Source organism: Acyrthosiphon pisum, chromosome A3 (assembly GCF_005508785.2).
Source record: "Acyrthosiphon pisum isolate AL4f chromosome A3, pea_aphid_22Mar2018_4r6ur, whole genome shotgun sequence".
Classification (NCBI taxonomy): domain Eukaryota; kingdom Metazoa; phylum Arthropoda; class Insecta; order Hemiptera; family Aphididae; genus Acyrthosiphon; species Acyrthosiphon pisum.
In genome coordinates this window covers 33,528,553-33,547,732 of record NC_042496.1, presented here as the reverse complement: position 1 = coordinate 33,547,732, position 19,180 = coordinate 33,528,553, and the positions used below count along the sequence as shown (strand labels likewise).

The 19,180-nt window shown below is 26.5% G+C and overlaps 3 protein-coding genes across 3 annotated transcripts; 1 reads left to right on the top strand and 2 right to left on the bottom strand.

Annotated features, from left to right (window-relative positions):
* Nucleotides 1-1,548: 1,548 nt before the first annotated feature.
* LOC107884389 (odorant receptor 67c-like) lies at nucleotides 1,549-9,264 on the bottom strand. The gene is made up of 7 exons (XM_016806330.2): nucleotides 8,260-9,264; nucleotides 7,113-7,360; nucleotides 5,861-5,969; nucleotides 5,601-5,697; nucleotides 2,180-2,284; nucleotides 1,953-2,108; nucleotides 1,549-1,772 (listed from the first exon to the last, which is right to left on the bottom strand). The coding sequence occupies exons 1-7, from the start codon at nucleotides 8,715-8,717 to the stop codon at nucleotides 1,704-1,706; spliced, it is 1,242 nt and encodes a 413-aa protein (XP_016661819.1). The 5' UTR covers nucleotides 8,718-9,264; the 3' UTR covers nucleotides 1,549-1,703.
* A 3,451-nt stretch (nucleotides 9,265-12,715) lies between these two features.
* LOC100168872 (protein arginine methyltransferase NDUFAF7, mitochondrial) lies at nucleotides 12,716-15,405 on the top strand. The gene is made up of 7 exons (XM_008187161.3): nucleotides 12,716-13,301; nucleotides 13,424-13,534; nucleotides 14,213-14,485; nucleotides 14,548-14,661; nucleotides 14,728-14,892; nucleotides 14,955-15,128; nucleotides 15,185-15,405. Exons 1-7 carry the CDS (start codon nucleotides 13,059-13,061, stop codon nucleotides 15,368-15,370), a joined length of 1,266 nt encoding a protein of 421 aa, XP_008185383.2. The 5' UTR covers nucleotides 12,716-13,058; the 3' UTR covers nucleotides 15,371-15,405.
* A 1,382-nt stretch (nucleotides 15,406-16,787) lies between these two features.
* Nucleotides 16,788-18,314, bottom strand: LOC100163368 (surfeit locus protein 4 homolog). Its single transcript, XM_001947107.3, has 6 exons — nucleotides 18,091-18,314; nucleotides 17,735-17,998; nucleotides 17,425-17,557; nucleotides 17,269-17,366; nucleotides 17,017-17,196; nucleotides 16,788-16,949 (listed from the first exon to the last, which is right to left on the bottom strand). The coding sequence occupies exons 1-6, from the start codon at nucleotides 18,142-18,144 to the stop codon at nucleotides 16,863-16,865; spliced, it is 816 nt and encodes a 271-aa protein (XP_001947142.1). The 5' UTR covers nucleotides 18,145-18,314; the 3' UTR covers nucleotides 16,788-16,862.
* Between the last annotated feature and the right edge of the window lie 866 nt (nucleotides 18,315-19,180).

Below are 19,180 nucleotides of genomic sequence, written 5' to 3'. Positions count from 1 at the left end.
CGTTTGGATCAGTAAAACTGCATAGATTTTCTTCAACTGTATCAGCTTGGTCGATGGGAAAGTGAGTCTAGTTGGTGCATTCGGGAAGTCAAAGTTTAAAATTCCCAATACCTAGCTTACAAAATCACCGGGAAAAACAACATACAAATTAAGGAAAAACGGAAATTGTAACGCAAAATCGGTTTACGAATAAATCAATTTTGGTTTTTGTCGTTACACTAAAACAAATGATATGAAATTAATGACAATACATGAACAACACATTTTGTAAAATATTTTGATGTGTTTACCGACATTTTCAGTTTTCAAATGTATTAGTTTTTTTCTGTGAATGGCATTAAAATTGTACTGTCATTAAAAAGCTTGAAAATTTAATTCAAGGCTCCTAATATATTGTTACAATGAAATTTGAAAAATATTAAAAATCCAGTCATAATTTTTTTTTTAAACATTTAAATTTTGAAGTTCAATTTTTTATCAAATTTAAAATTTAAAAATAAATAAATTAAATATATATACTATTATACTTGCATAGTATGATACGTACAAATGTACAACGTATTACCAATGGTTAAAAATAGTAGTACACTAGTACATATTTATAATACATGGTATTACGTATTGGTGTAATATTATTAATATTCTGTGAATTTCTGTGAATATTCAATATAATAACTATTATTATATAAATTATTATTTATTAGCTAATTTAATATTTTGGATTATTATTACTTATTTTTTTTTTTAATTCAATTCAACTCAAATTTTGGTTTAGGAATAAAATTAACTTAGGTAACCTGACAGTAAAATAAATTAACTCATAATACATAAGTTACTAAATAACATGGAAAAAAATGTAACTCATTATTTAAGTTAGTTAAAAGTAACTTAACTTTTATAGAAATATTGATTTCATTTTTTATAATTAAAAATAATTAATTTACTGAACTCATAAATTATTTGTAATTAATAATTATTGTTGTGAATTTTGATCGTATTGTTAGATATATAGGTAATGTTCACTATAATATTTAATACTAAAAAGTTTTTTGTAAGCTCATTTTATGTTGATTTTGATAGTCAGCGTGAATTTTTTTTTAATTCCTTAAAATATCCACTGACTTGCCCATCTTTGTGGCTTTGTATATTTACATATTATTATGTATGAACGTTGATATATATATTTTATTTTAAACTTAGTAGTTATAATACATAGTACACCCTGCACTCTGCAGTGACAGCAATATATGTATTTTTGGTGGGTCCTTTGAGTTTTGATAATTATTGAAGTAGATGGTAAATGCCTACACTTGAATACTTGATATTTTGTTTTATATTTATGCAGGGTGTTTCTGAATGGATGAGTTAACTAGTATAGCGTACTCAATGTGATGACCCAACGATTAAAAAACCAAAGTTATTGATGAACTGGTCACCAAAGAAAGGAAACTCGATTTTTTATTAAAATTTTTTACTAGACCTAACAGAAATAATAAATGCGATGTTATAAAAATAATGATTAAAGTTACGTCTAAACTCATCTAAACTTTTAATGCCTAAATTAATAAACTAATAATAAGAATATAAATAATATACAATATTATGTAACTAAAATATCATACCTAATAAGTTGTTACAAATGTTACTTGTTAAAAAACATAAAACCGATTTAACAACTATTTTTTTAAAATTTAAATCTGACCTCATGCATTTTTGTCTTTGACGTTGACTCGCCTCAATACCATGTAGTAAGTGTATAATGCTTTTATAAACTGAAAATCATTACATAAATAGATATAATCAGTTAGTGAAAACTTAGTAGGTAATACCTCTCTATACCGTGATCTACATCTGGTATTGGTATACTTTATTTAGCTAGGTAAGTTATACATATATAACATAGATGTGGACTTCAAAAAAGGTAAAAAAATATAAAATAAAAATAATCTTACCGAAATGAATGACTCGTAACTTAACTTGTACATATAAAATCCTGTGATAAAAGTTGGTTTAATAGATCTCAAAATCATTAACGCCAGTAATTGTCGTATCCTTTTGTCACATCTCCACCAAGGAACGTTATACGATAACGTGCAAACACTTAATTGCTGTACATAGACATAAATAACTAGGTATATATAATTACATTACATTATGTAGGTAGGTTTATAATCCTTACTTTTTGTATGATGAATTCGCCAAAAAAATTGTTGAGATATTGGTGCCAAATGCTTATACAAATGAAACATATCACACTGATTGTTTCAATTATGCTGGCACTGATCTGAATACCAAACACGTGATAAAACTATTATTATATAATTCTAATATAGATACTAGGTATAGCTGATCCCGTGTTTTATGTAATCTTAGAGTAAAATCACCCAATACAAAAAATATAGAGTATGATATTTTTGAGGGAATGACATATCGATTTTATATTTTATTGTTATTTGACTTTGTATTCAACTTTCAAAATAAACAAAAAAATTTTGTAAATTTAAATTATGTTTAAATTATTTTGAGACAATATTTAGACAAATCGATATGTTATTACTTCAAAAATATTATTCTCTATTTTATTTGTAATGGGTGATTTTACTCTAAGATTACTTAAAAACGTGGAAAAAATGATTCTGCGTAAATGCATTTTGTCTATGTTGCGCGTGGGCCCAGAGGGAGAAAATAAATAGTGAGCTGACATCCACTTAAGCACTTTAGTGTTGAAAATGAACGTACAACTGCTGTTGTAAAAACTGCAGGTACAGTTTTCAAGATTTTCAATAAAAAATGTGTGTTAGGATAAATCTTTGCATCTCATGCATCCAAAATATCCATCATTTCAGTGGATTTTTTCTACATTAACACAATTTTCTATTTTTCACACCATAATAAAAATTCAGACTCAACCACTTTTCAGATAATACGATATACGTAAAATATGTTTAAATTTTTAAGTTTCGAAACATTTTCGTTTAAAACAAATTTTGGCAATAGGATTTCAATTGATGATGATAAATCAAAATTGTTTTGTGTAAAACGGTTTTCCAAATTTAAAATGAAACTGTCTATCGATGGTACAAACATCGATGTTCTATAGTATTCTTCCGTTGTGTTACAATCATAGTTATCTCTGTGTTTTTGGTTTTTTTTAATACGTGGATATAAAATGTGTCTGAATCAAAATAAAGTTTTCTTAATTTATTAGCACCTTGAAAAATAGATGAAAATGTTTCAATATATAGTTATTTCTTAAATGTTTTAATTTATTTATAATGTCGTGTAGTTCATAGCAGATGAAGGGTTTTATTTTGAATTAAATTATAATAGGATAATGATTTTATATGGCGGTACACAAAAGTTGCCAGACCCCGTAGACAGCCCCCACCCCACTAGATACGTGCCTGTCGGCTTCACGTTGATTATAGAATCAGTCACTCAGTAATTCAGGATAGTTTTGTTCATATAATATACAGATTATTTAAAAACGTGTAAAAATCCCAAGGAAAAAAATTAATTCATTATACCTGTTCTAGTATTATATAAATATATATAACTAAAGCTTAAATAGTAATTTAAATGAAGTAGGTATTTATCAATAGGTATAAATAAAAAAAATTGATAACATATAGGCGCAATTTCAACTTTTGGCTTGGGGGGGGGGGGGGCAGAATATAATAAAGGCAAGCAGACTATTGCAATATAGCATATTAAAATTGTATGTCCTAAGTTTTTTGGGGGGGCTACAGCTAAGTTTGGGGGGCTTAGCACCCCAAGCCCCTCAATTTGCGCCTATGCTTGATAAAGTGTAAATTGAAGGGCATAGATATTAAAACAAAATATTAATATATAATATTAAAATATATTATAAGTAGATGTTATGAACAAAAATCTTAAAATATAACGTAGAAAGACATAAAATTAAGTAAAATGAAAATTATATTAAATAGCCAAATATAGGTATTATAATTTATAAATAATTATTTTAGCGATTTCTAATATTATACCTTTAAACATTCGTTTTTGTAATAGATACATATCGACATTATAATATCTTATATCTTATATCACAGAATATATGAAAAATATTGTCTGTGATAATGTTAGGTCACAGATTTCTATATTGTTTTTATGTAGTATAGAAGTCTGTGTGTTAGGTATATATTTATATCTGATTTTAATATGTTATAGCCTATAGGTACCATTGAATATTGATTAAATATTATATTATGTATATTATGTATATTCAACGGTTATACTCTTGAGCTGTTATGTATGACTGTATGAGTATTGCTATTATATTCATTTTTAAAGATAAATAAGTAATCCATCACTACAGAATCAGGTTAAACATTTATATATTATTATACATTTGTAATTAGGTACCTATATAAAAGTATCTATTATTATCGAATCTAGATTGACACGTTTATGGCTTTATTGAAATTTTCAATCAAGTATGTATGAACGAAATTGGAACAAGCTTATTAGGTATCTCAAATCGATAATTGTGTACTGATTAGAATATGAAAGTATAAGCTATACTCGAAATTCTTATAAGTTATATATTATACACTAATAATATATCCTGGTACAAAATTGCAAAAATTAATTTGAATAAATTCATTAGGTATTAAGGGAAACATATGGGAAGATCATATCTGCATATGCACAGTGAACAATTCTATATTATATAAACAAATAACATGGTGCATTGGTGCGTATTTAAACTTAAGTAGGTGAGTAGAGGATTGCTGAAGTAAATTACTAATATGAATATTGAATTATTTCATACAATTTAATTATCAAATATTAGCTTGTATTTACACTGTTGCATATTCAGGCATTCTGGCATTTACCATGTATGTATACGAACGTCACACTGTACACATGTATACCTACTATAAGTATCATATTACGACCGGTTGAGACTGTCCATCGGTCATTACTCATTAGTGAGTAGACAATTTAATGTTCATCATTAAAATGTATAGTTTATAATAAAGGACTACAAATACTTAATACGTTTGTGTTATTCCGAAAACAATTACATCAGATTTGTATTACAGATTTTATAAATTTCAATTGTATTGCAAAAATCTAAATATAAAACATGTGACACTGTGACAGGGGCACCATTTCACCCACAATCGAATGGTTGTGTTGAATCAGCAGTTAAAATAATACATAAATTATATGTTCCGTATTGAAGCTTAGCCTAGTGCTTAGGTACCTATATCGTCTGTCCAGCGAGAGAACGCACCGCGCACCGACCAAAACTGGTTCCCCCTACGCAACACCCTGCCATAAGGGAACCGGTTTCGATAGCAAGGTGACGCGGGGGGATGTGGAGAATCGACGCGTTCTCTCGCTGGACAGAGTATTGATAAGTAAAGAATTGCCGCAGTAAATTGCTCATTTGAATACTGAATTGTTTCATCAAAGTGTCAAATACAGATGTGAAATTTACTATGGCCTCAGGCCTGTATCTATATACAATAAATACTGGTACAATACTATAATGGTATAATACATTTAGTATATTACATGATATTACTATATTAGTATAATAGTATATTATAATAATAAATAGTGCATACCGTTGACTGAAATAATGCAAATGTCACCGAGGTTATTCCATGTAAATAGTCCATAATTATAAGTGTGCTAAACAGTTTACGTATATTTGTTATATAACTGCAAAACAAACAAACGGCAACCATTACAATATGAATGTATAAATATATAGGTAGTTTAAAAGTTGGTACTAAATAATAAATTAACATATTCACAATATAACCATATATTTACAGTTGTATGTAAAATGTTTAATAGGAAGGTACTTATATTTTATACCTACTCAAGGATTAGAATATGATGTTTTACACATTCTCGGAGTGTCGAGTAGCAGCGTATTTGTTGTTTTTCAGTATACATTGAAATCTGATTGGTACATGAAGAATTTTCGACTGTAAAAATCTTGTGTTAAAACTTAAAAGTGTAAGATGGACAATCTATTTAAAATTAACGATGATTGATACTGTTTGATAAAATTAAATGCAATATTCATTATTGTAATCATTGTATAGATAATTTAAATCGAACTTCAACGGGTCAGCTATACATGTTTGCTCCAAAGTTATATCCCTTGTCATCTCTTATACAGACTCTTTAAAAGATTATTTAATTACCTATTATAATAATAAACTATAAGTACTTGTCTGAAATTTGATAATTATTATTTCTTGGATACCTAGTACAACAACATTCTTCGAAAAAAATATATTATATATTCTTATAGTTGTGTACTTGGGGTTGCCATAAGCATGTATTTAGTAATATAGGGACTAGGGAGTTGTAACGATATAAAATATCAATTTTAATTTTAATTTCATAATAGTTTAAAATAATTAAAAACCACTTAAGCCATAAAATATTAAGTGGCATTAGTGCATTATAATTTATAATACACTTAATACATCTAAAAGCTGTATAATTTGATATTTATAACTATTGATATTTATATATAACTGTATAATAATACCATCTATTGATTACGCAAGACTCCAAATTTCGTCTTATAAAATTATATAAAATTGAATTAAATTATAAAAGTTAGTATTTTTATTTAACTATATATTATACTGATTGGACTATTGGAGGAATGAATGTACCTATGTATAGTATTACAATGGTATATGTTGTTTTTTCTTATATAGGTAGGTCGTAGGTACTAAAAGGAGTCGAAATTAGAAATTCCCAGACATTTTTAAAGTAATCGGGAAAAACTAAAAACTAAAAACGGAAATATTAATTATATGTTACATTACATAGTTTTCAACCAAATTGATTATATTTTTTTATTATTTTTCAAAAACGAATAAAATTCACTTTTTTGATAAATATTTATAGACACTATTATTGAAATTTTCAACTTTTTATTTTCTTACCGATTTATGTTGATGACATATTTGTTTATAAGTAATAAAATCTTGAAATTGTTATTTAAGGCTGGTTACCTACTCACGAGTTTTTCTTATATCGTTTAAACAATTTCGAAAATATAATTTGATCTGTTTTAATATAGTTTAATACTATTTATAGGTACTTACATTGTGCCAAAATGATTTCGTTATTATTTAGAGATGTATTTAGTAATTCAATTTGACCGCCTACAGCATAAATAGCGCCAAACAAATACGCATCAATTCCCAAGTATATGTTTACGACGAACACTAACGCAATAGACTGGCAGACAAAAACCACTAAAAATATCCAATTTTCGTTCAACTCGAATGGTAACCAACAGGTTAATGGGTAGCTTCTTGGATCGTTGTAGTATTGAAAATATGATCGATCACTGAAATACGCACAGTATAGGTAATTATTAAAATCATTGTGTGCAAAATTGCAATAATATATTATATTTTTCTCTATTAACAGGAGCAGGTTAATAGGTATCATTATAGGGTTTTAAAACTTCACGAAATTTATTTTCTTGAAATATTTCATTTTGATGAAAAATAAAAATAAAATGTTTATTATATCTAAAAGTTTATAGTCGTCAACTTCTAAGTGAACATTTTTAAAAGTTGGTTTATTGTATGAAACAAAGAAAATATGTAACATATTTACATATAATTTATAAGTTGTTTAATAAATGTATACTACTTATAACAAATTATATGAACTAAGTATTAAATAATGAACCCAGAGCCCCTTTGCATCACTCAGCCACATATACACTCACATATTATACGACTTTTGTACACTTTATACTTATTGAAAAATGAAAATACACTATTAGGTATTTCATTCATTGTTGGAATTGATCTCAAGTTTATTTCAAACCATTATCTTTTGAATCACTGGTGTTTAAGTGGTTCACATACAACAATATTTTAAAACTCATGTAAAAAAATGTTTTTATTCTCAAAATAATGCCAGGAATATTTTTCAGCTATACATAATATAAACTATACAAATATCAAATAATAAATCAACAAAAATATATGTTTTCCTTTAATTCTAAGTGTGTAATCAATTTATTGTTTCTAATCATCTATAACGGAACATGTATAAAAAAGAAAAATATTTTTCATAATTTCATTGAAATATTTCAAGAACAGTAAAATTTTTAATTTTGAAATATTTCAATTGAAAAATTTCATGTAAAATATTTCAAGTTTAGAACCCTAGGTATAATATAATTATAACATTAGATGTAGATAATGACAAAGACATTTTTATTCACTTTACCCCTTTGGATAGGTCAACAAGGGGCTGACGATGATGAAAGAAGCCGCGACCATACCGCTGAACAGATACCAAGAGCTGATCTTTCGCGTTTGCTTTAAATAGGTGGCCGTAAACGCGTCGGCCGAGCGGCCGTACGCCGCAGATCCTTGAGTTTGTATTTGCGTCAGTGCTGTTTTGAGCTTGGAAAATTCACCGCTAAACATCGTCATGTAAAACCATTTGTAAAGGCCCGTGAAGAACATAGTCCAAATGTCTATAGTCCTTGCCAACAGTGTCAGGTCGGTAGCGATGAACATCTGGACCGTCATCAGAAACGTGATCAAGGCTAAGAAAATAAAAAAGATTGCCCGGTAAAAGTTGAAAACCCGCTGTGTCCATTTCGTCCATTTCGTTGAAGGAAACACACCGATAGCCTGAAGTACATTGTACTCAAACGATAGATAATCACTATTCTGCATTTATCTGAATGAGTATTTTGTTATATTATTGTCGTATAACCGAACAAACGACGTTTGTTCAGCTTATGAGGATCGTAATACTACGATGACCATCATCGTCGTCTGCGACATAAATATATATTTTAGAACATATTAACCATATATTATTGGCGCATTATCTTTGTATTATAGGTATTAACTGTTTATTATGAACTTTTGCCCGAAATATTGTTTCTTCGATTTTCTATACATTGGTTTAATGCTATAATACCAGCTTTTTACTATATCCACCTTTATGTTTTATTAGACGTAATAATATGACAATTCCAAACAAATTATTGTTTAAGAAATCTAAACTATACATTTGCATATATAATAGCATAATCATTATAGACCATCTGGCATCTATTATCTAATAATATATGGTACCTTCCTAATGTTTATGTATATACCAATATAATGTCGGTATAATATAGCTATAGGTACTATAATATGATTAATATGTAGGTATATAAATGTATATTGAGCGCATATAACAATTTGTTGGTACCTTTTTATACATAAATAAATATTTATTATTATTATTTTTTTTTTACTATACATTTTACAATCTGTTACAATTTAGAACAATAAGTAAAAAAGAAAAAATATGGATTTAAGAAGCCTTGAGGGTACTTAGTAAATAAATATATAGAAATAGAATATTATACTTAGCTAACATAAATCAATATGCAACTCTGTTATTGTGGATCTATGGTGTTTAAGAGGTCAACTATGACTCTCAATTAATATTTAATTTTTCCTGATGGCTTCATGAAATTTTCCACTTTTTGGGCCAATTAAATATTATACTATCTATATTGAGCATTTGAAGTATTATTGTATATAAGTAAACTTAAACCACTATATTTTTTTTACTTATTTTAATTTTAATATAACAATTTTTCTTGATATTTAATTAAAGTTCCTTAAAAATGTGTTAAATTCTTTTAAGTTTTTTATAAAGATTCCTATCTTTTAACTTTTTATCATAAATTAAAAGTGGGAATGTTAATTAACTATTCTGCTGAATGCTTTACAGGTACTAGTCGTATCGTACTGTATCGTACTATAGTAGTCGAGTACTCAGGTGTACCTATACTGCTACAACTGTAATGAAATTATGTTAAATTTGAATAATTCAACGGTAAATCATTGATTATTATATGAATATTCGGTTCTGACCGAAAACAGACAGTTTTATTGCTATAAACTATAAAGTGTATTAAATTAAATTATTTTTTTCGAAAACATTACATTAATAATTGTTAATGACATTGTGTATAAAATATCACAATAGACTTGAAAGTTTCAAATCTCCAGGAACAATATTTTTGAAATTCAACAAAATAACTTAAATCGTTATTTTTAGTTTAATTTTCTATAATTTTGTCCAAATTTAAATTTTGAATGTCTACAAAAATATCTTAGATTTGTTGGTTCCAATAAAAAATATTTAGGAACCTTTTTATTATAATATCGAGCTTTAGCTATGAAAATTGAACATTTTATACATTTTTAACAACAAAATAGTTTAACATTTTCATAATCTTCACAATTTTGACTTATTTTTTCAAAATTTGAGTTATTTTAAAAATCGTATATATATTGGTTGCATCCAAAAACTGCACACTTTTGATTTCAGCTCCAAAAAGGTCGACAGACAAAAACCGCACATTTTTTGGTATAACTAAACTTACTGTGGGTTAAAATCGCATACTATTTTGTGTGCTAAATAACCCATAAGGTACTATACAGTATACAATAAGCATGCTAACACGTTTTAAAACAAAAACAGTTAGTAAATACATAATAGTAATGTTTTTGATTTTTATATAAATTATATTTATTTTTAGGTGCACTTGTTTAAATGTTTAAATCTTGTTTGCATAATATTGTATATATACATTATAAAGTTCTATTGTAAAGACCTTTTTGGAGTCAAGATCATAAGTGTGTGGTTTTTGCATATCACTTTAGGAATTGTGTGGTTTTAACCTACTAATAGTGTACGGTTTTGTTCTGTATTTTAGCGCAAGTGTAAGGTTTTAGGAGTCAACGATATTATATGTATCTTTAATTATATATAATAAGAACTTATGAGGAACCTTGGTATTGAATTTTTAAGCATTTTGACCGAGAAAACAAATTTTATCAATATACCTACTTACAATTTTAAAAAATTTCAAAACTATAAATTATAGCTCTAAATGAGTAAAAATATTTTGAAAATAACCATATTTTATAGAAAATGATAATATTTTTAAAAATATTGGAGTAACTATTTATGGGTATTCGTTTTTAAATTACAACAAAATAAAAAAATCATTGGATATTTATTTATTTATTCGTATGACTTTACAATGAGCGGTAGCACAAAAATATTTTTTTAATAGATATACAACAGGTTAAATTAAATAATTAGGTACTATTTCTACTATTATTATAAATTTATAAGTTATAACTAATATAAATAAACATTTTAAGCTCGTTAGAAATATTTGTTGAGCTACGCTCAAGTTATTGTTTTCAACAAATGTGATAGGTAACAAATAAATAGTATAAATGTGTATAAAAAAAAATAATAGGTTGGTATATATAAAAATAATTTATTTTTTATGTGAAATCATATAATAATAATACAAATGTATATAAAAAAAATGTGATTAAGTAAGTATTACTCTGCTGTATAGTAGCTTACACTTTACAATTGGGTACCTAATGGATATGGTGTTAAATTTATAGAATGGCATACAGTATTTACATACTAAAAACAAATGGATAACAACACAGAATTAAGTACAAACTAGACTAGGTAAATTAACATAAGAAATATTTAAACAAATACACGAGATTCAATGTGAATGTAAATCATAGTTGATTGGCCAACCTAAGCATCCTGTGCATGGGGTGATTATGGCTGAAGGAAGATGACAGAGTTGGAATGTAAAAAAGAGCGTGATTTCGAACGTTATATTAATACGGTAGCCGGTAAGTTGAATTAAATAATTTGTATATAATAATTTACTTTAGAAGTTTAAAGCACCCACGAATATATATTTAAATTTATAACATAAAACTGAAATCGTCCTTCATTGCTTAAATATCTAATTTTGTCAAAACTTGAACTTCAAATAACTATAAAAAAACAACTGTGTTTATACCTATATCTTTTACATTTTTTGGTTACAGTATGAACTACTTACGTGGAATATTATTTTAAATTTTTAATCCTTAGCTATAAAAATTGAATAATTTTTAGTTAAAAAATTTGAGAATTTTCTTAAAAACAATCATTTAAGTTCTGGGACTTAGTTAAAAAAAAACCACTCCAATTGTTGTGTTTCTAAAATCATTAGTTATAACGGAATTAATAGAAATGATGAGCCGCAGACTCTGTTAATATGTTTTACATACCTACCTATTGGCCTATATACTCTTCTCTAAATGACAATCCTCCTAAATCTATCAATACAGGTCTTGCTAATTTAGACATGTTGTTTAATCTCCCTAATAATTGCTTCTTCTCGGTCGATGATGTTTTATTGGGTCTGTTTCTATATAATCCAAGATCATTTGATTTTCCTTTCAACTTATGGTTGAATGTTGAAATATATTTCAACTATGATTAAACTAAAACCTACACACTACACTTGTATTTAGTAATAAATAATATATAGTATATATTACTAAAAAACTGTCATTGCCTCGAGAAAAAATATTGGACGGCCCGGGATATAAAATTAACATGGCGGAGACCGATCTTCATTCGGGATTTTTATGCGGGGACGAGGACCTACTAGAAATTCGCTATATAAACTAGACAGGTTTAAAATTATTCCAAACCGGGGTAATGAACCATGTAACCATCCCGGTGCAATTGTCCGTATACCAGTTTTCTTATACCACAGATTATATAATCTGTGCTTATGTGCTCTGTTCGAAGCATAGAGCATATTACTCTATGGTTCGAAGATAGTATCTTATCTATTTTATCTGATAATAAATATTTATAAATTTTAAATTTATATATTCATTTTATTTTTTTAAACATATATATATTATATACACAAATTTTAATTGTTAAATACTCATTATAGTTGTCGCTAGTCATACAGATCACAGAGTCTAAATTTACTGTATAAACTAAAATAACTAAATAAATATTATCGAACATCATAATATAATATGATATTATAGGAAAATTAGTTATTCTACAAAATTACAAATAATGTGTGCTCTTTTATTTTTTTTAAACCATTTTATCATATAGACGGAAATCAGAAAATAATAAATAACAACAAATATTTATTGGAAAAAAAAATGTTGAAATTATTAAAATTGCAACCAAGATCTATTGTTCGAACAATTGCAACTCTCCAAAATAATTTACCAGTTCAACAAAACTTAACAAAATATTTTCAAGATAAAATACGTATAAATGGCCCAATTACATTAGCAGAATATATGCGAGAATCATTAAAAACATACTATAATAGTGGAAATGTCTTTGGTTCGGATGGGGATTTTATAACATCTCCTGAAATTAGTCAACTTTATGGAGAAGTGAGTAATCAATAATATTATTCTAAATTAAAATTACGTTTAGCTTTTGTCTTTAAGTTTTATTATTTTAATGTTTTAGTTTAACTTTATATATGTATATATTATGTAAATGATATTTATAGATGGTCATGCTATGGTTGTTAAGCTTGTGGGAGAAAGCAGGGTGTCCATCTCCTGTGAATTTAATAGAACTTGGACCTGGAACCGGAGTTATGATGACAGATATGTTAAGAGTAAGGTTACATTGTAGCTATAATCTATTACTTATAGACAGTAAACTAATTTTACTAAACAATGTCTAAGTATCATATTTTTATTATTAGTAATTTAACTAAATAAATAATTTGGACCAGTACCAGCACTAGCAAGTATCTACTACTTACTGCCTTGTTTTGGTTATATAATTTAGCAAGAGATAAACTACAATTTTCCATTATTCCATTATAACTAACCCAACATTTCTTAATATGAATTCTATTTTTTTACAAGCATTTACTATACATTTACAAACATTGATTTTTATCCTTGACTAAGATTCATTCTAGATTTAAACATTTTTACACAATAATATGCATGAACATTGTTTCAAAAAATGTTAAATATTTTTTATAGGCACTGATAGATTTCATAATATCATAATTATACTTAAGATTTACCTTTCTGACTGGAGCCTATTATCATAACTAACAAGTGTTAATTTTCTATTTAAAAAAGTAGCATTTTATTTGTATATAAAAGTTGCATTGATTGTAGCAAACTTTCTTTTTATATTATGAAAAGGTAGCTCATTAAAATTAGTGATTTACAATTAATTAAAAATTGTATATTAAGTACCTATTAGTATTGATTATAAGTAGTACTATTTAATGTTGATACTCAATGCTATTAGTAATTTTTTTTTTGTTTTTCAGTTATTAAAACAAACTCAATACAGCTCACTTGACCTTAGCATACATATGGTAGAAACAAGTAAAAAATGTAGCCTAGAACAAGCCGATAAACTAGGCTGTTCAGATTTACGGACAGATTCAGGTAAATGTTATTATCAACACGGTATAACATCTGAAAAATATGGAATGAAAGAGATATTCTGGTATGAATCAATAGATGATATCCCTAGAAATACATTTAGTTTGATAGTTGCTCAAGAATTTTTTGATGCTTTACCTGTACATAAATTCAGGGCAAGTATAAATTATTAAATATTTAAGTTTATAGCTGATTATTTATTTATTTTGCTATTTAGAAAATTAATGAAAAATGGCGTGAAATAGTCATAGATATTGAAAATGATATAAGTGGAACATTTCGTTATGTCTTAAGTAAAACATCTACAACTACATCAAATTTAATATCCACAGTATGTTATTTAACTATATATGGACAAAATATGTAAAATATTTTAATAATAAGTTGTTTTTATCAGATAGACTATTATAAATGTTCAAATCTTAAAAATGTTAATGAAATTGAAGTTGGGCTGGACGCAGCTATTGTAATGCAGAAGCTAAGTGAGAGAATAATACTAGATGGTGGAATATTTCTATGTATTGATTATGGACAAGATAAACCAATAATTGATACCTTTAGGGTAAGCTTTTAAATATTGATTTGAAAAAACATTAAACAACAATAATAAATGTTTATATATAGGCTTTTAGTGGACACCAACAAGTTAATCCATTACATAAGCCTGGAACAGTAGACTTGACAGCAGATGTTGATTTTAATAGATTAAAAAATGTTGCTGGAACCGATGTCTTGGCTTTTGGACCAATTGGTCAAAATATATTTTTAGAGAATATGATGATTAATTTGAGATACCAAGTAATTTAAGAAAATAATACTTATTGTAATAAAATTAATTTATTGTATGTTTACAGAATTTGCTGACCTTAACAAAAAATGAAAAAGAAGCAACATCACTTACATTCGGCTATAATAAATTAATGGAAATGGGTAAAAAATTTAAAATCATGGGAATGGTACCAGCAACAATGGCACCATTACTAAATGATTTTCCAGTTAGTGGATTTGGATTATATAATTCAACAAAAAAAATAGAATAATATTGAATTACAATAAATTAAAAACTAACACATTATATTCTTATTGAAAAATAATTTTTAATCTTTCAAACTGGTCATTCTGTCAATTTTTGTTGTTTTGTTAAGTTACAAATAGTAAATGTAAGTAAAAACTAGAGATATATACATTATATATGATATATCATCAATTAAGTAATAATCAATAATAACCTAACCTCAAAATTTACAATGTAATATTACATTACACAAAACATATTATTATGAAAGTTGTTAGTGCATACCTACGAGCGTTTTTGTAATTATAGCAAACCACTTCAAAAATATTATACATCAACACAAATAGTCTAACAATGTTAATCTTCATGAGTACACTGATAAATTGTAAATTATAATCATATTATTCTGCATATTTTAATATTGAAAATTAAGATTCTAGCTATGAATAAAATTAATTAGTTAAATGATTCTATACAACTAAAAAACATGGTTAGGTACTAAAAATGGATCAATTGTGTCATAGGCTATTAAAAGGATGTCTCGCCTTTTTGGTTTGTCTTAACTTTGAGCGTTGTATTTACATGTAGAAATTCTTATTTAGCTTCGTTAGTTTTAATATAAGAGGAACAATCTACCTATTATTAAACTTGAAGAAAATAACATATTCCGTGGTTTGTTAGAAATTGTTTTTAATATTTTACAAACTCATAACTTGCTTCGAGATTAAAATACTAAAAAATACTTTCAACTAACCAAAAATGCAGTGAGACATCCTCTTAAGAAGTTAAAAACCAAAAGGTGTAGATATACACCACTTACCAACCCACTAAAGCAGGGGTCGTCAATTAAATCTAGATAATTTGGAAAAAAAATGTCGAGGGTCAGAAAAACTTAAATTTTAGTTGTTATTTAATGCATCCATTTTTGTGTTCAAAATACAGTTTAAGCTGCTTAAAGCAAATTATTTAATACAATATAATATTAATAAGTTTTTTGAAATTTGGTACTCTCGTAAATAACTAATGCGCAGTGTTAACAAGGTGAAGTTCAGTTAATCTTGAACAATATTTGTTCTTTAAAAACGTAATTTTAGAGAACAAAGTTTCACACATGTTTGTGGAGCCAAAATACATCATAAAAATAGATTAAATATCTGTTTTTGTGCGCAAAACCAGCATTAAAAATTATTATTTTGATGGTCCCTTCTGCGAGCTGGATTTGGGCCAAGTGTCGACCGCTGGACTAAAGTGTTAATTAAGCGATTATTCAGTAAATTATATTAAAAAATGCAAATGCTATTATAGTGCATACTGAATACTTAATTGTTTGTACTATTATAAGTATTGGGTTTTGTCACTCTTATAATGATAATATACTAAAACTAATTTATGATATATGATATGAAGTGGACATTGACTTATATAAATATCTAGTAAACATATTAAATAATCAAATTTTATATATTTGTTTTTGAAAAATAACATCATTATATTAAACATTTGTTTTAGAATAGAGATTACCAATTTTTTTTATGTTCATCCATTGAGACTCCGCCAGGTCCTCTGAGTACAATCATTAATAAGCCTCCAATCACCGAAAGTGTCTAAACATTGAAACAAATTAGTGAAGCACAAAAAATAAATAAATGTTTAATATATTAATATAATTACTTGGAAGAAGTCATATTTTAGAAAATCACGGAGAGGTTTTGTTTCAGGTATTGTCCACCAAGCATTATAATAGAAATTTAAACTTGTTAAAAACAGAACAAGCACTAAAGCACTAAGTTTAGTCTTGTAACCAATGAAAACTAATACCATCATAATAGTTCCTAAAACGTCTTGAACCAGCTACACAAAAAGTTTAGGTGTTAATTAAAGGTATAATATTCAAACAATAATATGGTATCTTAAAATAAAAACCTGGAAAAATGATAATTCATATTTTAATAATGTAATGAACATAAATGCAATCAAGCATCTTCCTGTCAGTTGCATATAATTTTTTTGTTTGTTTTCTCCTTTAAAACAATAACAAATTAGTTTTTAGTTCTGTATTTTAATAAAATTGCAAGTTACCCAATGATGGAATACCAGCCAGCAGAGACTTTGACTCTACTTCACTATCAGCAAGAACTAATAATAATGCTCCGATTAATGCAAAATTTCTTAGCAAAAAATGAAAATCCCATAAAATGCTGTATGCTACCGTCTAGATATAATAATAAAATAAATTTTTTTAATGCATTTGATTCATATAAAAAGTATAAGCATTATTAGTTAAGGATAAAAGAGTGTGATAATCTTAATTTATACTTAAGTACTATTAATAAGCATATCAAGTCAGAATAAAAATTATAAAACTATATGTTAAGCAATGCTGGCTTACTTGCAATACAACTATAAAGAATAATATTCCACAAGCTATTCGAACGTGTTTTTGTAGTAAAATAAGTATACATCCACCCAACTGTCCAACTAAATTAATAAGAACAAAAACTGTAGCTAAAAACATTCCACAATTCCAAGACATGTCCATGTATCTGCTCTGTTCTGACCACTGAAAATACATTCGTAGGCCATCTTCTATAAATGTTGATATCAAACATAACCGAGAAGCTGTTGGTAAGTATGCGTTACAATTTTTAACAACCTATGAAAATTATGTGTCAATAAAGTAGTTTTTCAATTTTAATATTTAATTTCACAATATAATATTATAATGCATTTATTGTGAGTAATTACCAGTTCTGAAATATCTTCTGCTTTGTCAATATAGTTTTTGGGTATGAATGCCATAATAGTACACAAAAGTAGAAAACAAATAAACTCCAATAAATTATCTAATATTAAAATATTATACTAACATACACATAATTTATTATTACAAATAACATGAAAGTAGGTCTACAGTCTAATGAAAAATGTAAAATTGTTTTTTAATATTTGTTTTTTGAAAAATATTCATGTTGATGATGTGATCGATCGGATGATAGTAACGTTTTAGTTATCGACGTCATTCATTTTTGCACATTTGTCATTATGTCATCTTTAATTGTAAATATTCTAACGAAGCATAAATGTAATAATGGTGCAACTCCAATTATAATTAATTCCGTTCTACCTATTTAAAATAAACTCAAATCTACTTCGATTAATAATTTATTTTTTCAAAAATTTTAATTATTTATATGCAGAAAATATTATGATTTTGAATATAACATCTTATTTATCAACATATTTATTGTTATCAGTTATAAAATAAATATCATGATAATTGGTAATTACTAATTTCACATTTGGATTTTGGACTTTCTTGACTCCTGTTACCTATCATTCAAAAGAAGTTTCTAATATTAATATATGTTATATAACAATTGTTTTTACTTTTTGTTTATAGTTTTTACAATTTGTGATCGTTACATTTTAAGGATAAATTAGTTTACTTCCGAATTTGAAAGGTAAAAGTGCAATAAGTAATGTCTATCAGGTATTGGTTTTCAATAAAATTGTCTCTAGTTGATTCAAAACATTTTGATTAACAATATTATTCTCGTTTCAAATCCACCATTATATTTCTTATCCCATTACATTTATTTCATTCATGCTCGGAATAACAAATATCATAATTTTATTATGTGATTAACGTTTTATTCCAATCGAAAATTTAAAAATACTTAGGTAGTTTTCATCTTGACTTTTGGCCTAATCAAATGAATCCCGGAATAAAAATCCCCCGGAAAAAAAATCCCCGGAAAAAACATCCCTAGACCAACAACCTCGGAAAAAAAATCCCCGACCCTATGAAAAAAAATCCCAGACTACAATATTACTC

Excerpts from the sequence above, each read along its gene's own strand:
- LOC107884389 (XM_016806330.2), bottom strand. The coding sequence starts at position 8,717 with ATGCAGAATAGTGATTATCTATCGTTTGAGTACAATGTACTTCAGGCT. Across the intron at positions 5,698-5,860 it reads CATCATATTCTAATCCTTGA|TTATATAACAAATATACGTA; the intron begins GTAGGTATAAAA and ends TTTGTTTTGCAG. Across the intron at positions 2,109-2,179 it reads GCGAATTCATCATACAAAAA|CAATTAAGTGTTTGCACGTT; the intron begins GTAAGGATTATA and ends GTCTATGTACAG.
- LOC100168872 (XM_008187161.3), top strand. The coding sequence starts at position 13,059 with ATGTTGAAATTATTAAAATTGCAACCAAGATCTATTGTTCGAACAATT. Across the intron at positions 13,302-13,423 it reads TTAGTCAACTTTATGGAGAA|ATGGTCATGCTATGGTTGTT; the intron begins GTGAGTAATCAA and ends TGATATTTATAG. Across the intron at positions 14,662-14,727 it reads CATCAAATTTAATATCCACA|ATAGACTATTATAAATGTTC; the intron begins GTATGTTATTTA and ends TGTTTTTATCAG.
- LOC100163368 (XM_001947107.3), bottom strand. The coding sequence starts at position 18,144 with ATGGCATTCATACCCAAAAACTATATTGACAAAGCAGAAGATATTTCA. Across the intron at positions 17,999-18,090 it reads CAGAAGATATTTCAGAACTG|GTTGTTAAAAATTGTAACGC; the intron begins GTAATTACTCAC and ends TAATTTTCATAG. Across the intron at positions 17,367-17,424 it reads GGCTGGTATTCCATCATTGG|GAGAAAACAAACAAAAAAAT; the intron begins GTAACTTGCAAT and ends ATTGTTTTAAAG.